This window comes from Drosophila bipectinata, chromosome 3L (genome assembly GCF_030179905.1).
Source record: "Drosophila bipectinata strain 14024-0381.07 chromosome 3L, DbipHiC1v2, whole genome shotgun sequence".
NCBI classification, from domain to species: domain Eukaryota; kingdom Metazoa; phylum Arthropoda; class Insecta; order Diptera; family Drosophilidae; genus Drosophila; species Drosophila bipectinata.
This window is the reverse complement of record NC_091738.1, coordinates 3,990,007-4,010,215: the sequence shown is the minus strand read 5'-3', so window position 1 is coordinate 4,010,215 and position 20,209 is coordinate 3,990,007. Positions and strand designations below refer to the sequence as shown.

General features: G+C 42.8%; 2 protein-coding genes across 4 annotated transcripts in view; one reads left to right on the top strand and one right to left on the bottom strand.

Annotated features, from left to right (window-relative positions):
• The window catches only part of vn (membrane-bound neuregulin protein vein), a 32,259-nt gene extending 12,963 nt beyond the window's left edge, over nucleotides 1-19,296 (bottom strand). For all 3 annotated transcript variants that reach the window (XM_043210523.2, XM_043210525.2, XM_017244959.3), the window contains exon 1: nucleotides 15,838-19,296. In XM_043210523.2, coding sequence (XP_043066458.1) covers nucleotides 15,838-17,179 — 1,342 coding nt within the window. In that variant the 5' untranslated portion in view covers nucleotides 17,180-19,296. The remainder of the gene's footprint in view (nucleotides 1-15,837) is intronic.
• The window catches only part of Usp47 (ubiquitin specific protease 47), a 120,277-nt gene that overhangs the window by 73,727 nt on the left and 26,341 nt on the right, over nucleotides 1-20,209 (top strand). The window lies entirely within an intron of this gene.

The following is a 20,209-nucleotide window of genomic DNA, read 5'->3' as shown; positions in this document are numbered from 1 at the left end:
TTTTTTAAAGCTTACTACAGAGAAAGAAAATCTACTTATACTTAGAATTATATATATAACTTTATATCTATAAATATTATATCTTCTTTAAAAAAATTGTTTTAATTTTAAAAACTTTTTCTAAACCATCTCAGAGAAAGGACAGACCATGCAATAGCCATAGATCATGTAGGTTTATCTCTAAATACTTGAAACTCTAAAATATTTATCTCGAAAATCTCGAAATATATAATATATATACATATATTTTTCTTTCGATGTACAATTACGATTCGGTGCTCTAGCACCTGGCAGTTAAATTTGGTGCATGTTCGCTGATTGAACACAAATGATACGGAAGTCGGTCGGAGTGGACTGGATTGGATTGGACTGGCTATCTCTCTGTGTGTGCTAGGTTCTCACGCTTTGGCCACTTGGATTACCCGCCAAATTACATGAAAAGCGCCTACTACCCACACACACACACTACACTACTCTATACTATAGTGAGGCACACGTGAAGCGGGCGCATAAATCAGCTGAGCAGGAAAAAAAGCCAAACAGCCAAGTCCAGGCTGGCAGTCAACAGAGTGAACAGTGAACAGTGAACAGCGAAAAGCCAACAGCAGCCAGAGTTGGCAGCTTTTGAAGTTGTACGCACGCCAAAAGCGGCTTAAATGTCCAAAAGTGGCAACCACAAAAGCAACACAACTGCAACAAGGCACTCGACTCGACTCGGTGTCGACTCGGCGGGCGAGTGGAAAATGTGAAAATGTCTGGAGAAAAGGCAAGAGCAACCAAAAGTGAACTTCTGCTATCTGGGTATTTGTGGGAACTTCTGCTGCTTAGCCGTTGCAAGTTGCACTTTTCCACTCTCATGTCTCAAACAAAAAAATAAAACCAAAAAAAAAAAAACGGAGAAAAACAGACCGCAAGCGAAATTAATCATACGCACCATTGAACAGAGTGGAAAACAGTGGAATGACGCAACGACACTCTGTTTTGGCCATGATTAGTTGGCTCTTTCCAGCTAAATACCCAACACTCATCATAGCTGGCGACTGCCACTGCCACGCCCACAATTCTTGGAAGCCATTCGCCAGTTTGGCAGCAATCTGTGCTAAAATGTATCCATCTATATGGGATCTATATGGATAATACATATATAAGAGATATATATATTTTTGTTGCAGTGCCGGAAAATGGAAAACGGAAAATGGGAATTGCGAGTCGCATTTCCCTCCATCCCATACCCATCCAGCTGCAGTTTCAATTTATTTTATTTACTTATCGAAGCTCTTAATAAATCCATGTTTCTGTTTACACTGGGACTTTGGCTCTGTTATGTCTGACGAAGTATTTATGGCCCTGACAGGGTTGTGCCTTATTTTTTCTGGTGGTCATAATTCAGGGAAAAGCGATTTGCAGTTCATTTAACTTGGCCGGCAAGGCCATTCGTTATCACAAGTATTAGATTAGATTTTTATTATCTTTTCGCTTTTAAACACTGAATAAATGTTTGTGGAAAATTGTTAGTTTGTTTAAAAAAAAAGCTCTTTCCATTTGAATTGATTTTCAGAAATCCCCCTTTTTTTAATTTGATTTTTTCGGGGGATTTCTTTTGAATTTCATCAGAATTGAGCAATAATTGGTTTTTCTTTCTTTATGGTTGACTTGGCCCTGTTAACGATGTGTTGAAAATCTGATATCCAAAAAAAAAAAACGCACGTTTTTTAAATTGAAACAAATTTACACTGAAGTAGAGCTCTACAAAATAGTTACGCCTGGATAGATACGCCTCATACACACCCAAAAAATTTTCAAAGTCAAAATCAAAATAAAGAACCATATTTGATTTTTGGAAAAAAAAAACAAAAATGGAAACAACAAGCATCGCAGCCCAATTACACAACTAACTACATTTTGTTTAAACAATTCTGGCGGATCTGTCGAGTCCGTCAATCATTTGGATCTTGTTGCGAAAAGAAATTGGCTGCCATCGATGAAAACGAGATCTGATCTCCTCAGATCTGATCTGATCCATTAAAAAGCTGGCCATAAAGTGCAAAATAAATAAATAAGGTGCCAAACTATTACAACATTTGTGATGTTTATTAATACGAAATTAAGTAGCTGCCATTAACAAGCAGCCCAGCCGGCCCTATAGAGGTGTTGTTTTGAATTTGTTGGTGGGTGTTGTTTTGGCCCACACGCAATGGTTGGCCCACAAACAGCGCTTTCATCTTTTGGTAATTAGGCGGGCCTCGAGACTGATAGATAGTAAGGTGGATAGATCGATAGAGATATGCTTTGGGATACAAGGTCTAGAGATCTATGAGGGTCTATGTTTACAGAATGGCTTGTATAATATATATCTTAATTTTGTGAGTATTTATAGTTGGTCATAAATTGTAAGAATATGATAATGGGGTTTAAGAATGAATATTTTACGAGTTTGATGTGTTTTCGAAATCGTTTTAGAAAGATATATAGTAGTGATTGCTTTACAAAATTAAGTACAAGTGTAGTATTATTAGAGCTACTAATTCATTTAAATTTCGGAATAATTTTTTTGTTATAAATAGTAGTTTAGTTTTTAGTTTTTTTAGAAAGCGCATCCCAACTTCGGCTTGCTGGCTTCTTTGAACCAAATTCAAGTACCAGACACGACGGCCACCAGCTGTCGATACACACTCATACTCATACTCATGCTCACACTCGATCTCAACTACTCGATCACAAGCCAATTGGAAGTATTCTTTTTTTTTTTTTTTGGAAATTCTAAGGCCTTTGTGAGCTGGCCGAGTGGTGGCAAGTTGGCCCGGAGAGTAGCCGGCGGGGGCGTTTATAATTAATTGTAATTGTCGTTGAAAGATTAATTTGGTTGCGCTTCAATGGCGCTTCATTGTCGGCATAGGCCATTGTGCGGGTGGGGAAATCAATTTTATATAGTTTTCTTCTAGTTTTTTTTTGGTGGATTGTTGTGGCACAAATACTCATACATATATGTGTATACTCTAGCCAGACGTACATAAATGTATATTTTATGCTGCGAAAAGTGCAATCAAGTGGTTAGAATTGGGAATAGCGGGAAGGGACTGACTGATCCAGGGGCTGGGGTATCCCGACGAGGGGGTAGCACCACCACACAATCTTCAAAGGGGCGACGACGGCACACTCAACTCGCCGAGCAGCCCCATCCCATCCCTTCCTGCCCAGCTCCTCCTCGGCCGGCCCATTGAAATGGAGCATAAAAATTGTGGCTATAAATAAGAAAAGACCCTGCTGCTGCTTCTGTCGGTAGTTGGGGGGGCTTTTTTTTTTCTTTATTTTGTATTTTGTTTTTTTTTTTGGTTTGAAGAAGAGTGAGGTGCGGCAGTGGCTGCATTTTCAAATCAAATTCAAAGTTGTTGCTGCCGAACATTTCCGCAGATCAAAGTCACAGCTTGACAAATTCTGTGGAAAAAAGCCAGCTGGTTGCCAAGTCGCTGCTGCTAATTGCTTTCATATCAGTGGCCCCCGCCAGACCACCATTGCCAGAAAAAGATCTCTCGGGCTTTTGATAACGGGTGGAGACTGGAGACTGAAGACCGAAGACCGGAGACCCCCGGGTGGTTGTTTGTTTTCAACACCTGTAATGGCTGTGTGCAGCATCACTGATAATTATCACTGGCCAAAAGCTGAATCACTGATTGATATGCTAGGTGGGGTGGCCGAGGAGCAGGAGTGCTCCTGGTAGGTTACCCCCAAAATGAGGGCTGAAGCTGCCCTTTGATTTCATTTTTATTTCCTGCCTTGTTTTCTTTCTTTTTTTTCGCAATCGAGGCCGACAGGGCGCCAAGCACATACTAGCCCTTTGATCTCTTCTCCCCCAGTTTCCCCCCACTCAGCACTCGCTACCTATCTCTTTCGCTAGCCAGGCACCTGTCTCTTTCTCTTTTTGGGGCAACAAACATGGCGCCAGGGCCCTGATCTTCTGCTGTTACTGCCGATGTTGCAGCTCTAATTAGGCACACTTTTTGTGTCTACGGAGAGAGGTAGCAGCGGCTAGGGTGTAGTGGCTGATGAAAGAGACGGGGGACTGGGGGCTGTCCCATCAGGGTCTGGTCTCCCCTTCAAGACTTGTCAGACGTTGTCGTCGCGCCGTCGACGGTTGTTGTTTAAAAATAAATTGCACATAAATTTATGAAACATGAAAGATTTCAAATAAATATTTCGTCATCTGAGAACTTCTGTTTCTTCTCCACGATGCCTCCACTAGCCCCCAGACGTTTAATTAATTCCATTCCAGACTTTCTTGCATTTTCTTGCAAGGCCTGCGTCTCTAAATCTCTAAATCATCGCCAAAAACTACCAAAATTCTGTGGAAATCGCAAAAATTGCCTAAATATTTAGAGAAGTAGGCACTAGTGGTAGCACATACTATAGATGATAAACAGGCAACCCACACAGAGCCTACCGCGAGTGCCGTAAACAATATAATACAATAACTGGCTATAACTAATTGCCAATGACATATAAACAAAGGCTGGCAACATTTTCTGTTGCTGCCACCACCACCATCACCACCACTACCGCTACTGATGCTGGCCAACAAGTTGTTTGTGGTTGCTACCAAAAGTTGCCACCACCAAGTCGGTTGGCGGTTGTCGGTCGGTTTGGTGCTTCTCCTGGATGAACAAACAACAACAACAAGTTGTGGCAATCATCATCATTAGCCACGGCCATTTTTGGGTAAATAGTGCAACCCTCTTTGCATAATAATGTGGATCGGTGAGCGCATTTGGTGAAAAGCGCGAAACATGCAACATTTTTGTGTCTAAATAAAGATGCGATGCGTCTGGCAACATCACTAGTGGCAGCCACCGCAGCAACGGTTGCAAGTGCGACCCGGTAGTTGCAACCACAAGTAATCGTCACTCGAAAGTAGCCACCAACCGTTCCGTGATCGAATTTAGATACTTGAGGTGGGAAAAAGTGACTTATATTTCAAGATCTTTTGAATTTCTTCCAAAAAAAATTAAAAAAACCCCCTCAATGAGTGTTGCGGAAATGCCCAAAATGATGCACTCTATCGATGGGGAAATCTAACCAAAAATAGTCTCCAATAGTCACCATTACTCAGGGGTCTGGTCTTCTTTATCAGAAAGCCCGAAAACTACGTGAGAAGAAGCATCCTACGTCATGGGCGTAAAGTTCGCACATTTCTTGGAAATTTATCTTCCAAGTGATAGCTGCTGCGATAGCATTGCGTATCGCTCGATCTCTCCCCATCGGAGACGGAGACGTAGCACCCACACAGAGGAGCACCCAACAAATATTCTGACTATATAGCCATCCAATTTGTGAGCTACCAGCTATGAGCTTATTTTTTCTCATTTGCAGTCACGTCAGGCGTCCGAGCAATGGCCCCAGAAACCACATTTTGGTGTGATTTGGTTTCTTCAGGCAATCTACGTAGATATATGTGTGTTGTATAGATATTGTATATAAAACAGAGAGAACAGAAGGAAAACAAATACAAAACTGTCATAGGCTGGCCAGCAGATTTATAATGGGGCGCTCGACAACAGACAGCAAGTAAATGACTCGGCAGCGGCGAATCACCGCCACCAGCCACCAGGCCTCCCAGGCCTCCCAGGCCTGCCCGGCCACCAGCCCACCAAACAGTCGAGCGGCTGCTTCAAAGTTTTGATCGCCCCAAGTCGCCCCCCAATCGCCCAAGTGCCACTCTGCTCGGTGGCATCATTAAAATGTAAAGAGTTGTGCGCACAATTTCAGTTGGGGAATTTATTTCATACGCAGCGTGGGAATTGCCCCTCAATTGTTCAACCAGCAATGGCAACAGAAACACCAACAGGCAGCAGGCAGCAGGCGCCAATAGCAGCAACTCATTGTGGCTCTTTTGTGGCTATTTTGCCACCGTGCTTCCTTTGCGCATTATAAACGCATTAACTAATGTCGAAATAAATAAACAAACAGGAATTGTTTGAAAAAAAAAAACAAAAATAAAGACTATTTGGTTTGGTCTAGTGATCAATGAAAGAGGTGCTAGTCCACAAGAAAGAATCTAAAGGGGCTAAGAAGGTTGTAGATTTAGGCTTTGAAGAAGGGATTAGGATTTAATATAGCTACTATAGTTTTTTGAGGGATTTATTTTATTACTCTAAATATTAAAATAAAGATAGTCCTACCAAAGCTTATAGCTATTATTTCACTACGACCTATAAGTGTTTTAAAACCATATTACAGAAATCTTTAGAATCTAGAGCTTTAGAGAGCCATAACTATAGTTTGATTTAGAAAGATAGTACATAATACTATTAAGAATTACTGCACCTACAATCTATAATATTTCCAGCTAAAAAGACCTAATAAATACCTAAAAAGGTTTGTCGAAACAGATAATAGTTACAACTTTTTCCAAGAACTTTAATAGCATTTTATGGTAACACGTTTTATAATAACTATTACAAAATCTATAGCTATAGATTAGCTACTATTTTTCCTTATCACTATTTATATATGCTAAAGATTTTCTTTCTCATCAAGGCCATCTTGAAAACTCTGAAAATTCTTTTGAAAAATTTCACCCCACTTGCATTGCTCATACGCACTGTTGCCCGCCAAGCAGTGCCGGCAGTGTCGCACTTGACGCTGTTGCCGGGTGAGAGCGTGTCGAGATAGACTTTATGGTCTATGAAACGATCAAAACCAAAAACAACAATAACAACAAAAAGAAATAATAAAAAAAATGGAAATTTCTATGCCATTCGAGTTAATTGCAAACCCAAAAGCGTGAAACAGTTATCAAATGCCGTTAACTGTTTACTGCCGCAACATTTTCCCAACCGACTGGATATGGTGGCACAACAAAGCCAACAAGAGACAGTTGGCCAAGACGATGCGGGCACGTGTCCGCTCGACTGCAACTAAATTGGAGGTAGCCTGGCTGGCTAACCTGGCCAAGTACCATACCACCGCCAATACCACCGATTCCTAATCAAAAGCGACGACTTATCAGGGCAGCCACAGACTGGTTCTGGCCAGATGAGAGATGAGAGATCAGCCATCGCGATCAGCCCCGAGGGTTAATGCATGCAAATTGAATTGATGTTGCTGCTTGGCGGCTGCATGCCACAAATTATAGCATAAATAGCTAAGGGACCTCGGCCAGTGTCCGAGGCCCCAAAACAGGTGCCCAAGTCGAGTCAAGTTGGTAACACGTGCCCAGGGCGATGGTTGTGGCTGCCGTAGCTGCTGCTGTTGCTTCTGATGTTGCCTTTGTGGCTGGCTGTGGCTAAATAATTACGTAATAAGTGGTTGGCAGGAGGCAGCTCTGAGCTCCGACAATTGCCTGGCTGTCAGACGGAGTATGCCAAGAATTTGAAGTGCAAGAAGAGGTGCCTCCAAGAGGAGGATCAGTTCGATGTACCAGACCAGGTGGAAATTAATCAAGTTAAGGCCAACACTATAGGCTTGAAATTAGACTATCAACCGAAAGATAGTTCCTGGAATAAGTGGACAAAAAATCTTAACAAATAACCCGCTAATAGGCTACCATGTTGCTATGCTGAACTGGCAACATGTTGCTGCTGCAGCTGCTATGTTGCTGCGACATGAACACACAATCAATAATCGCATCGATAAAGATCGTTAAACGAAATGTTTTTATTTCTGGCCACGACAATTGCCAGCAGCCAGCACCCGGCCACATATGAGTTATGGCCACGTCCTCGTCCGCCAGATGCCCCTCTCCCTGCCCCTACCTCACCATCACCATCTTATTTACATTGCTGGCCCGTTCGCACGCCACACATGCGCAATGCCAATGGCTCACCTGCACTGCACTGCTGTGGCACTCCACTCCACCTTGCCCCCGACACAGTGGTGCGTCTGGCGCGTTGTGCGGTAAATACGCTTTATGGGCTCCCGACAACAGCAACAACAACGACTGCTCTATGCTAATTACGTCATGGGGACGACGCTTCGTACCTAATTTTGCATTGTGGGAACCGAAAACTGGAAATCCAAGACCAGCCTCTCATGCCCCTGCCACTTGCCTCCTCATCCTGATCCCCTTTTGCATTTTCCAACTGCGGCAATAAAAAAAAAAAAAATAAGAAAAAAACCAACAACAACAGCACCCAAACAAGCAACAAACAGCGGCAGCAACTGTTGCTGTTGCTATTTAAGCAAATGTGTCGCAGCCAAAGCCAAAGTCGCCGTTTGTTGCTGCTGTTGCTACTGCTGCAATATCGACGACTTGGTTGTCGCATATAATGACTTTTTCGACTTGCAACTTCTTGTGGCTTTGCGCTTTTTTATGCTTTATGCGCTCGCTTTGGTCTGGTCAAGCATGTGATGTTGCTGCTGCTGCTCGTGGTGGTCATTGGATAGTTTCTAGTTGCCTTCTTTGTTGCAGGAGGCAGCATCAGCAATAGCAACAGCAAAAACAGTTGCTGCTGTGTGTGGCATGCAGCCTGCAGACTACCTGGCCACTTGTTGCTGCTGCTGCTGCTTCTGCTGTTATTATGCCCGCTGGTGGCAACTTGAAATCATTTTCGTCTGTGTGAAAATATTTTGCGGCATCTGACTATGACAGCCTATATATGCAACATAATCTTTTAACTGCCTTACTTTCAAAAATCGAATCGGCTATAAATGTTAATAGTACTTCCCATCAAAACGCTATAATAATAACTGACTTACAACCCCAGTTGGCCATCAACAATGCAACAAAAAAATGCTTCAATTATGACGCATTATGTCAAGAACTCGCTGCTGTTTTCGTTTTTAATGAAATATACTCATAAATGTTGTTAAGTGCTTTGCCAAATACTTGCCGGCCGCAAAAAAATTACTTTTAGACACATTTAAATACCATTTAAATAGCTTTTGGGGCACAAGGTGAAGCTGTTGCCGCTGTTGCTGTTGCTGTTGCCGCTGGAGTTTGGTGGCCAACCAGTGGCACTGGCCATTCGATCTTGCCACAGCACCACACCACGGCAGTAGCACAAACAGCAACAACATCACAAATTTGTAGCCAGCGGCGACGAATAAAATGCCGCACAAAAATGCTGCTAAAAATGCAACTTCAACTTGTTTTAGCTGGCTTTCTGAGAGTGTATTGGTTATGCCACATACAGGTGTGTGTGTATGTGTGTGTGTTTGGGGCAAACAAAGCTTGGGAACCAAAAAAGCAACACGCGTCCAGTGAGCAGGCGCGCGCGTTACCGCACCAGCGGCAATTTCGATATAAAAATTTTGTTTTAAGCCCCACGGTCACCTTGCCGGCCGGCAAAAATTCACAAAAAAAAAATTAAAAAGTGAAGCTCTTTAATCGATTGAGTAAATGGCTAAAGATTGGATGCAATTTTGGTGGCTGCTTCCGCCAATAAAACATCTCATTGCCATGCAACATCATATTTCGAGATCACCGAGAGATGATGAAGAACAAAAAAAAAAGGAAACCAGCCGGCTGTAAGGATCTGTGGAATTTCCGCTGCTTAGACCACCGGGAAATACCCACCGGGACATGCTCACGCCAAGTGACGAATTCCTTCTAAGGACAATGGTCAAAGGTCAGAGGAGAGCAGAGCAGAGCAGGGAATTTCCGGCCAGACATGTGGCCCGTTACCTGTCGTCGCTCCTCGTAAAACCCACTGACTCCTATCCAGATTAGTAGTTTTTCCCACGCGCTGTACCTGCTTTATGGGAAAGTGTATTACTATTACTACTAGTTCGACTTCTCAGCTGCCAACTGAGATTCCATAAAAAGAGTTGTTAGGGCATTATTGAGTCAACACAATCGCATCGGCGACGGATTAAGCCATTTCGACGGCCGGCCAACAACTTGAGGCGATTATGAGCGGGAAATGGACTAAATCGTCAGCTAAAAAGAAAATATGGCCCCACAGCCCCAGGGGGGCCGGATGAGGAAGGATCCATGAAAGATTCAATAGTGAGTAGAGAGAGAAAAAATTGATACTAGATGGTATTTTATGAATTAGACTACTAGGCTTACTTATACAACAAGATCTATGTATCTCATTTTTGTAAGATATTTTAAAATATTTTGAGAACTGCATAATTTTTCTCACAGTGCACACATGTGGTCGATATCAAAGGCAAATTTTTCAACTTGCCAAGGCGAGCTGGCAAAAGGCACAGACACTGAGATCCAACAATCCGGCAATCCAACGATCCAAAGATCCGACCACGACGACGAAGAAGACGACGACGACTTGCAATTTGATGCAGGCCGCAAGGCAGTGTGGCAGGGTGGCACAGTGGCCAGGCAACAGGCAACAGGGTGGCAGGGGGTGACAGACAGTTTAATATACAGATATTCGCACTGAGAAGAGGAGGAGCCACTCGGCTCGCAATCGGAATGATACCCAAGAAAAGAGCCAAACCCCAGAGTCTGGAGCTGCAGGTTTGGATAGCTTTGGAGTTGGAGAAGATCGAGGAGGTGTTGCTGCCACTGAAGTAGATAGATGAGCAGAGGCAACACTGGCATGTGGAATTATTAATGTTTGATGTAATTAATGCGTAATTAAGATAGCCAGTCGCGGAAAGGACAGACAGACGGACAGTCGGACGATCGGCCCTGGGAGCAACGATCTTCAACTCCAGTTTGGTTAGCAGACACTAGCCTAGTTATTTGGGGTAACCATATTTTGGCTAACCACTCCGCCCACCGTTTTGGTGGTTTTCTAATTCTTTTTTTTTTTGGAAATCTTCAAGAGTTCAAAGCCTGAAAGCCGCCAACGCAAATTGAATTGCGACTGACTGGCTGGGAAGCTCGTGCTCCAAAAGAGCCAAATAACAGAAAAAACCAAATCCATAGCCAACCATTAGCTGTGAAAATGATCCATGGGAAACTAATAATGAGTCCAGATCCATAGCACCGAAATGATTTTTCAAATATCAATCAATGGATCGGTCGGTTGCTGTTGGCCTGGCTTACTATATTACCATTAATCTTGGCCGCGTGCGCAACTGTTGAAGTTTTTTTTGTGGAGCAGAAGGTGGCCGAGGGCAGTGCGATTATGCGGGCAGAAATTAACAGCCAGCCAAAACAATTAGTCCGTCCAAGACTCCAAAGACTTCCAAGACTCTTATCATTTATCTTTTTTACGAATGGCGTTTCATTATTGTCGATATATTTTTGGAATGTGCCGCAAGTGCCGCGAAAATTAACGCAAATGCTGAATGGCTAATTGAGGGGGAAGTCTTCAAAAGAAGTTGGCCAAAAAAGGGTATCTTAACTTAATCAGGGGTTCAAAAAAGTTGAAAAATATAAAGCACTTTAAAAGGTAAAACAAGCTATAATTATAAAAACTTATTTTTGCCAAAAACTATCAAGTAGTGTATTCAATATTCGTCTTGGCCTAAATAGATTTTTTAATCGGTTGCTTGAGGAAGCGCCACCTGTGGGGCGTTCGCTGAGCCTTTGATATGGAGCCGCCACAGATCTGGATCTCAGATGTAGATCCCATTTGTGGGGTTCAATGGGGTATCGATCCGCCGACCTTATGAATGCCTAACGTTTTATCCATTCCCGGCCCGGTCTGGCAATCAGATTATGTCACATCCGCCTGGAGTGGCATCGAGTGGATTGCCACTCGAGTTAGTGGCACACACAGAGGCTCGAAACAGAGGGGCACCATTGATCGCCCGGTTCCGTTCTCTATCTGGCCAAGATTGCTCCATTAGCGCCACTCGGCGGAGGCTTGAAAGGGGGTGAGGATGCTGCAACTGCAACTGCAACAGCAGCAGCAACTGAATGCAAATTGCAGGCAGGGCTAACAAGCAATGGATTTTCTTGGTAGTTTATTTTTTGAATTTACTTTTTTTTCAAAGGTTTTTTTTTTTGTTTTTTTGGCAAAGCCTATGGCGGCCAAGATGTCTTCCTACTCTCGGAATGGTTTTCAGCTGCGTGATGTTGCTGCTGCTGGTGGTGCTGGTGGTGCTGGCGGTGCTGCTGTCGGCGCGGCCAGAAATAGCATAAAACTCATAAACGAGGCAAGCGAGTCGAGTCGCGAGGCAAGGCAAGGAAACATGGCATGCCATTTGAAAATTTCATTTCGTTATAATTTTCTATTTCCCGCATGCCAAACGGCCCGCCAGGCAAGACCCAAGGGGCCCCTACACTCGACGAAAAAAACCCAACCTCTATATTCCAAATTAAAGCCTAGGGCATAAAATGCCCGCTTTTACGAAAGTCTTAAGAATTATTGTGAGAAAATATTTTACCATGAGAAGCCTCAAAACTTCTAAACATAATTTTTTAAAGAAAAAGTTGACAATTTTCTTGAGTGCAGTTGCCGAAAAAGGAGGCGGGTCTGCTGGGCTGGGGGGCTGAGACCACCCCCTTTATACTTACTAACTAAACGAACCAAGGTTCGTCATCTAGCGCCGCCATTCATACTTAATTACCAACCAAAAAAAAAAAAAATAGAGAGAAAAAAAATGGAAAAGAAAAATCAACAGCAATCACAGAAAAGTTGTCTCTTCTCTGGCGTGACGCTAAATGAGACTCCCCCAACCACCTAGTTTTCTTGCCCCGTGGAAAATCTTATGACCAGGTAGACCCAACCAGACACCACCCAAAAAAAAAAAAAAAACAACAACAAAAAAATATGATGAATTGTGGGTGCCGTTGAGTAAGTTTGTCGCTTCCACTCGTAGGCGTTGACCTAAATATACGAACTGCGGTGTGTCGGCCTAGCATAGAAGAGCATTTTCCGCTCTGCGGTCTTCAGATTCATTCCGTTTTGTAATCGCTTGCTAAACATTTTCCCCATTTTCCCTCAGACAACAGAACCAGCAACAAGTGCAAAACCCCAACCAACCAAGAGAAACCAGAGTCGCCAGTTATCCATATGGTAATGGATCCCCAGCTGTCAAGGTTCTCTAAAGAGGGGTTCTTCAGGTATTGCTTTTCTCAATGAAACATATTCTCGGATATACATAGTGCCCCATAGACTTGGCAAGGTGACAAGAAACCGCAAAGATAGAAATTAATATTCAATGCTGCTTGCAACATACAAGTGACAAATAATTATATAATATTTAATATTATATGATCATATTATAATTAAGATTTTGCCAGTCTGTCTCCGTTTTCGGACAAACAAATCTGGGTATCTGGGTATCTATAACAAACAAACAAACATCGGGAGCTAAGCTGCTGATTCTGCTTTGACGCGGACTTTTGCCAGATCAAATCATGTTTTATGAGCAGCTAATTTACTTAACACCTCACCCAAAAACAACACACCAGAATCCCCAGCAGTCCAACCAAAAAAAAAAAAAAAAATCTGAAGTAGCCCGCAAGCTAAATACAAAAGATGTGACTTTTATTTATTTTTCACATGGCCTTTCTTTGTTTTTTAATTTGTCGGGTTCTTTTTTTTTTTTCGTCAAAGGGGCATGGCTTATAGCCATGTGAGGGAGGGGTCGTGGGGGGGCGGTGGAGTAACTGACGTTCACGGCGTGGGTGTAAATTGGGCATAAAATGCGACCAGTTAATTCATGATACTACCGATTCAGTCAGGTTCGAAGGCATTTTAATTGGTTTTAAGCAGACTTCGGCACACGGGGCGTATGAATAATAAAAACTCCCGCTCTCCCTACTCCCTGCCCCCCCTACCAAAAATAGTACAGGTTGCAGAATAACCGAACCGAACCGAGTCAGATATAGATTTTTTGATTGATTTGGAAGTTGAGAGATTTTTAACGATCGCGAGGCTGACGATCTACAGGCATTTATTTATGGTCTCATATGCAAATCGAGTCAAAGAAATTGCCAAATTCGCTTTTGGCCAAAGTGAAAGGAGTTGACAGACACAGTTGGTATGTATGTGTGGGTGTGTGTGGCTATTGATTAGTATGCATTTCCGATGACTAATCGGTTTTTTTTGTGCGGTACTTTTCGCGATCGATCGATTCCCAAGCATTTGCTGCGTTTGCAGTCAAAATAAATCAGTCAGTCGGAGCCAAAAAGTAAATATCCTGTTAATGCTATATGGTTCATTCAGAATCGGAGATCCAAACCCCTGAGGGAGAAAGAGCGAAGGAAGCGGGGCAGAAAGTAAATAAACATCAGATAATAAACCTCCCAAATGGGGGGTGGGAGTTGGGGGGGGAAAAAAAGAAAATGGAGACAATGAGAGTCGAGTGGAGAGTCAACCAAGAAAGAGAGAGAGAGAACAGCTGATTGCAGCTGATTTTTGAGATACGAGGAAAGGGTTGGGTTGATTCTTTCTTCTTCTTGCATTTTTAGAGGGGGGCGGACTGGGAGATGGGTGGTAAGCTCCCCTTCTCTCCCCTTCTGTGTGTGTGTGCGAGAGCCATGACGGAAGAAGAAGCAGCAGCAGAAAGGAGCGAAGAAGAGAGAGAAAATGAATTAAAAATCTAATTGCGCCCGCGATGAAACAAAGCACATCATCCAAGAGGGAGAGACAATCTAAAAACAACAAAAACAACAAAAAAAAAAAGTCAGAGGAGGTGGAGGCGGGGCAGTAGGCGGTGGGGGCGGGGTCGGGTGATCGCACTTAGTCGCGTTACAGACGCAAAACTCCATGAACCGCAACGCAAGAATAATTACAACAAAAACACCACCACCACCACTACCACCACCACCACCAAGAAACCTAGGGTTGGGTCTTCCAACCGCAAAGGTCGAATGCAGACAACAACAACAACAAAAGATATATAAGAATAACAACAACAAGAACGACAATGACGATGACTTTGTGAGTTGAAGTTGAATCTAAAGCTAAAGAATAAAACACTTAAAAAAATTCAGAGCTTTATTAAATAATTCATAATTAATAAAGGATTTTTTTAAAATTATTTTTAAGTTTTAGGAAAAAAATAAATATTTATCCTTCAAGAGAGCTTAGAACTTCAACCTATTTTCTTAAAGTGCAAACAGAAATGAGTTTTCAAAGTTTTCCAGCTTTTGGGGGAGTCAGAAGGGGATTGGTTGGGGGCTAGGGAGGGTGTCCAGCTTGCAAAGTTAATGCGAATTTAATTAAAATGTGCAACTAGCAACAGAGCAGCAGCAACAGAGCAGCGGCAGCGGCAACTGCAACTGCAACAGCCGCATCGGGAGCGGCAACAATAATAAATTCTAGATGTGAGCATTTTTGTGTTGCCCAGCAACCAAATTGAGGAAGGCACAAAGAATCCCATCTGAAGAAGACCGAAGAAGACCAGGCCTAGACTTGGACAAAAAGCTGCAGCAACAACAAAAGCAACAAAAAGACTTGCAATTCAAACAGGCGCATGTGCAACATACGAACCTGCAGTTGTATGGGTGTGTGAGTGTATTGCATAAAATTATTTCGGTCTGGTGAATATTAGCAGAGCGTGAAGTTGGCAAATAAGAAATTCAGCTGCACCAGAAGCTACAACAACAAAAAAAAGCAGCTAAATTTCATTAAACAACACTAACAACAACAATGGCAAAAAAAAAAGAAAAAGAGCCACCGCCCGGAGAAAGAGGCAGCTGCCACTGGAGAAGACTTAAAAGAAAGGTTACGAGAGAGAAAGGGATTTTCATAGTTTTGTTATAATTCCCAACTATTTTTATCTAAGACTGTCTTCCCAGTAGGTGACGAATGAAAACTAGGCTTATAAGCTTTAAAAAAAATCAAGTTCATTGAACGCATAAACCCCCTTAAGGGGTAAATGGCTAAAAATACAGTTAAATATTATGCAAAATTTCACTCCAATTTCTTTGTTTAATAATTTTAATAGCTTTTCCTCCAGACTACCTAATAGATCCCAAGATAACACCTTATTTTATATATAAAAAAAATCATAAAATCGAAATCCACTCACCATAATTTGGACTCACAGCCATCTTGACCGCCTCCAGCACCGAGGGCGTTACCCTGACTGGCTGGCCGAGGATGGTGAAGTTGCCGGGATTCGTCTGCTGGACGAACATCATATAGGATATATCCGAGGCCTGCTGCAGATCGTTGCCGGACCGGAGCAGGCCCCGCGGCAGCAATCGCTCGCGGTAGATGTCGCACTCTCTGCTGGTGTTCCTCAGGGCGAACTGCAGCCGGACGAGCTGGGGCAGCTGGAGGTCACGCTGCTGCTTGTACACCTCCAGAACCTTCATGGTGGCCGAGAAGTTGACCCGCCGGTCCGCCGACATGGACTTGAACACGCCCCGGAAGACGGTGGGCGCCGCAAAGGCCAGCTGGGCGGGATCACGGGCGGAGCAATACTTTCCGGAACCGGGACGACCTCGATGCTTCCGCTGGTGTTGCTTCCTCCGCTGCTGCTGTTGCTGCTTCTGCTTGTGCTGATGGTGATTGCGGGGCTGGTGGGGATTCCGTTGCTCCTGGCGCTGCTGCTGCCGTAGCCGGCGATGGTCCCGCTTGTCCTGCTGCTGCCGGGTGCGAGGATGTTGCCGCTGCTGGTTGCCGCCGTCGCGTCGACTGCGTACCGCCTGATCAGCCCGACTATCTGGCACTTCGTAGGACTCTATAAAGTAGCTGGGCACTGCTCTTCTACTATAGTTGCTTGCTGCTGCCTGTTGCAGATGTTGCAGCTGCTGCAGATGCTGCTGTTGCTGTTGCAATTGCAGTTGATGTTGCAGATGTGTGGGTTCAATGTGACGTCGCATTTTACTGCTCGCCGCCTCGCTGGACTTGCCATTATTTAATAAATTATATAGTTGACTATTGATTAACGTATTTGGAACTTTTTGCATTGACTGCTGCTGCTGCTGCGGCTGCTGTTGCTGCTGCTGCTGCTGCTGTTGTGGCACGGCAGCAACATGTTGCTCTGGTGCGTCGAATACTGTTGCTGGCATTAACTTAAGATTGCTACGGCTACTAAGACTATTGCTGGTGTGGCTGAGCAGCCTACTTAAGATATTGTTGTCGATGTTGCTGCTACTACTACTACTGCTGCTGCTGCTGCTTTCTCTACTGCCATTATCCAAACTCAGTGGTATATAGTAGCTGCTTTCTTCGGCACTGCCTTCCCATAACCTTTGCTGTTGCTGCTGTGGCTGATGCTGCTGCTGTTGGTGTTGCTCTGTTGCTGTTGCGCCTGCAACTATCATCGTCGGATAGAGCAACATGTTGCTGATAATTAGCAATATCAATGGCATTAGTTGCTTTTTTGTTTTTAGACTCCATTTGCGCAAATGTTGCGCATACATGGCGTCCTCCAAAGTTGTTGCTGCTATTGCCCCGACTTTATTTACAAAATCTTAATATTGCTCGCGGTTCTACGACGAGTATTTGGTTGCCAGTTGTTGCTGCTGCTGCTGCTGGTGCTGCCTTGCTACGCTGGGGGGGTTGCTCCTATGTTGAGCGATCCTTGAGATTTTGGTGTTGTTATTGTTGTTGTTGTTGTTTAATCGTGACAAATGTTACCGTCGCTGCCTCGTCGCTGCTGTGCCTTGTCGTATTTTCGTTTATCCTGCAAATACTTTCGATAGTTTCGTAGCATTTTGAGCGACAGACGAGGCGAAATAAGAGACGGACTGTTCAAGTTCGAGTGATTAGGAAAAAGAGAGATAGTGGTGGCAAGGGAAAAATTGTTTTTCGAAAATCTTTTTCGAATTTTTCTACCGCACTGTATTTGTAGCATTAATTTATGAAAACACTTGGCTGCCAATTGTTGCTGTTGTACGCGATGTTGCTACTGATGCTGCTGTTGCTGATGATTGCTGATTCTCCTTTTGATGGTGACTCATTTTGTTTGGCCGAATAAATAGAATTATCGTTTTTTGGCTGCGTTTCACATGGACGCACGGCCACGCCCCGCTGCACGCCCCCCCCAAAAATATTATTTCGAACGGGCCTAAGGTCGCGTGGCGTTTGGAGCGTTTTTTTCACGAGGTTTTTCACGCGCGCGCACCGCTTGCGATTCGGCTACCGATTTGGGTTCGGATTTGGATTCGGCTTTAGCTTCGGCACCCGATTGGTCGTGTGTACTGAACGCTTTTGATGTTGCTGGCTGGTTGTTGTTGTTGGCGTTGTAATTGTAATCCTCGCCGCGAGAGATATACGATAATGTTTGTCTGGCCGTATACGCGATCTATATAGCCGTAGCCGTAGTCGTAGCCGTAGCCGTACGTAGTCTGATTCACTGGCGACGAGTGTTTTCTGGCACACACACACACTCTGCCGCGGCCGCGGAATTCTCCTCTTGTCTCTGATCTCTGACGAAGACGACGTCGACGACGACGACGACGATGATGAGGTTTTGATGCTGATGATGATGATGTGCGATATAGCAGACACGGACTTCGCGCACACGGATACGGGTGATATGCACTGTGGCAAGGGGAGTCACGGGTATGGACACGGGCACGGGTACGGGTACGGGTACGGGTACGGGATACCAACACGTCGAATGTTGCCGTAGACGGATACGCACACTGTTACACCGCACACACCGCACAAACACACACAAACACGTCTTCTAATTTTAGACAAAAGTAATTATAAAAGAAAAAAACAGAGCAGAGTGCGCCGCTGCCGCGTTCAGCTTATACGCATAGATATATCTTCTACTTTGGCTAGATATATGCATACACGTATATACCCGCATCTGGCTATGTATCTGTGCACCTTTTGGCTGTATTGGTGCACTAGCCGATTATATAGAAAAGTCGTCGCAACAGTCGGCTATTTGTATATACAACATGCATATATCTGCAACATACAATCACAATCGCGGACACGAGAATCGTTGAATTGATCGTTTTTTTTTTTCGTTTTTTATTTTATTTTTTATTATTTTTGTTTGTTGTTGTTGTTGTAATTTTGTTTTATATATCTCAGATGCGTACGAGAATATATACCAAAAAGTGTAGACAGATATTGTTGGGTTTTTGTTGTGTCTATGATGATGCTCCCCGGCTGGCTGGTGTTGTTGCTGCTGTTGTTTCCGTAGGTTTGTTGGTGTTTTTGTAATAAAGTTTATACACTCCGGCGCTTTATCGGCGCTTTATCATCTATAGCCGCTATAGCCGCACACCCGTCGTAACCGCAACGAAATCGAAAGTCCTTTACCGATCGATCGGTTCGATTTTTCAGCGCTCAGTGGGCCACTTTTGAAATATTTCATAAATATTTTTTTTTTACAACATCTGATGAAATTCGTCCATCAGAATTTTAATTCTTTTTATTTTTTGTTTAATTTTTATTTCATTGATTCTTTCAATTGCTCTGGATTTTTGTTTCGAATTTATTTCATATGGCGCTTTCACACCGAATCGGAGAACCGCACTGATTTCGAATCACTCGACTCGTGTATCTGAGTGTATCTGAGTATCTGAACAATAATATTTGGCTATCTTTCGGATTGCCGACAGTCGCGCGTTCCGTTTTCAGTTGCGTTCGACAGAGGTTCGATCGAACCAAAGAGAGCCGCAAACAGGGGTTCGAACAAGTTGCAAGTTATTTGAGAAAATTTAAGAGAGTTCTCTCACTTGAAACCAAAAAAACTTCAAAAATTCTTAAATTTTAAATGCATTTGAATTTAGAAATATTGGAAAATTTTTAAAAAATAATTTAAAGGGACCTAATTTATAGAAAAATATTTGTTTCATTATTGCATTTAAGATTTATATTCTTTAAATGTCATACAAAAAATATTTATTAGAAGATATAATATTTTTGGTTTAAAAAGATATTAATAGCAGTAAAGCAAAAATATAATATCTACCAACAAATATCTTTAAAAAGCTACGAAATATCGAATTTTTTTATATTATTTCTGTAAGTTTAAAAAAAAGGTAGAACTAGGTAAAAACTGTAAAAATTTTATTTTAAATTTTCTCAAATGTTTGCTTTTTAAAATGATCCAACTTTTAAAGTTTTTTGATGTCGACATAGGACTCTGTTCCGTATTTTATCCTTTCACATATCCTTAAATATCAAGGACTTTTATATTCCTTTTCATTTCCTTCCGTTATATGAATATGGGATAAGAATTTCTTTTTTATTTGGACGAAAAAATAATTTGAGCTCCATCATGGAAGTGTGTCTTTAAAATTCAGAAGGACTTTTTCATTCAGTACCTTTATCCTTCAGCCTCTGTTATCAATCCATAGCAGTTGTTATTAAATTAGTTTTGTTAAAGTTTAAGATATAATTTTTTTTTACCTATAAACCCTTCTATCTCTCTTTTTCCTTTTCTATCCCTTACTCTGCAGACCTTTTTGAAAATCATTCAA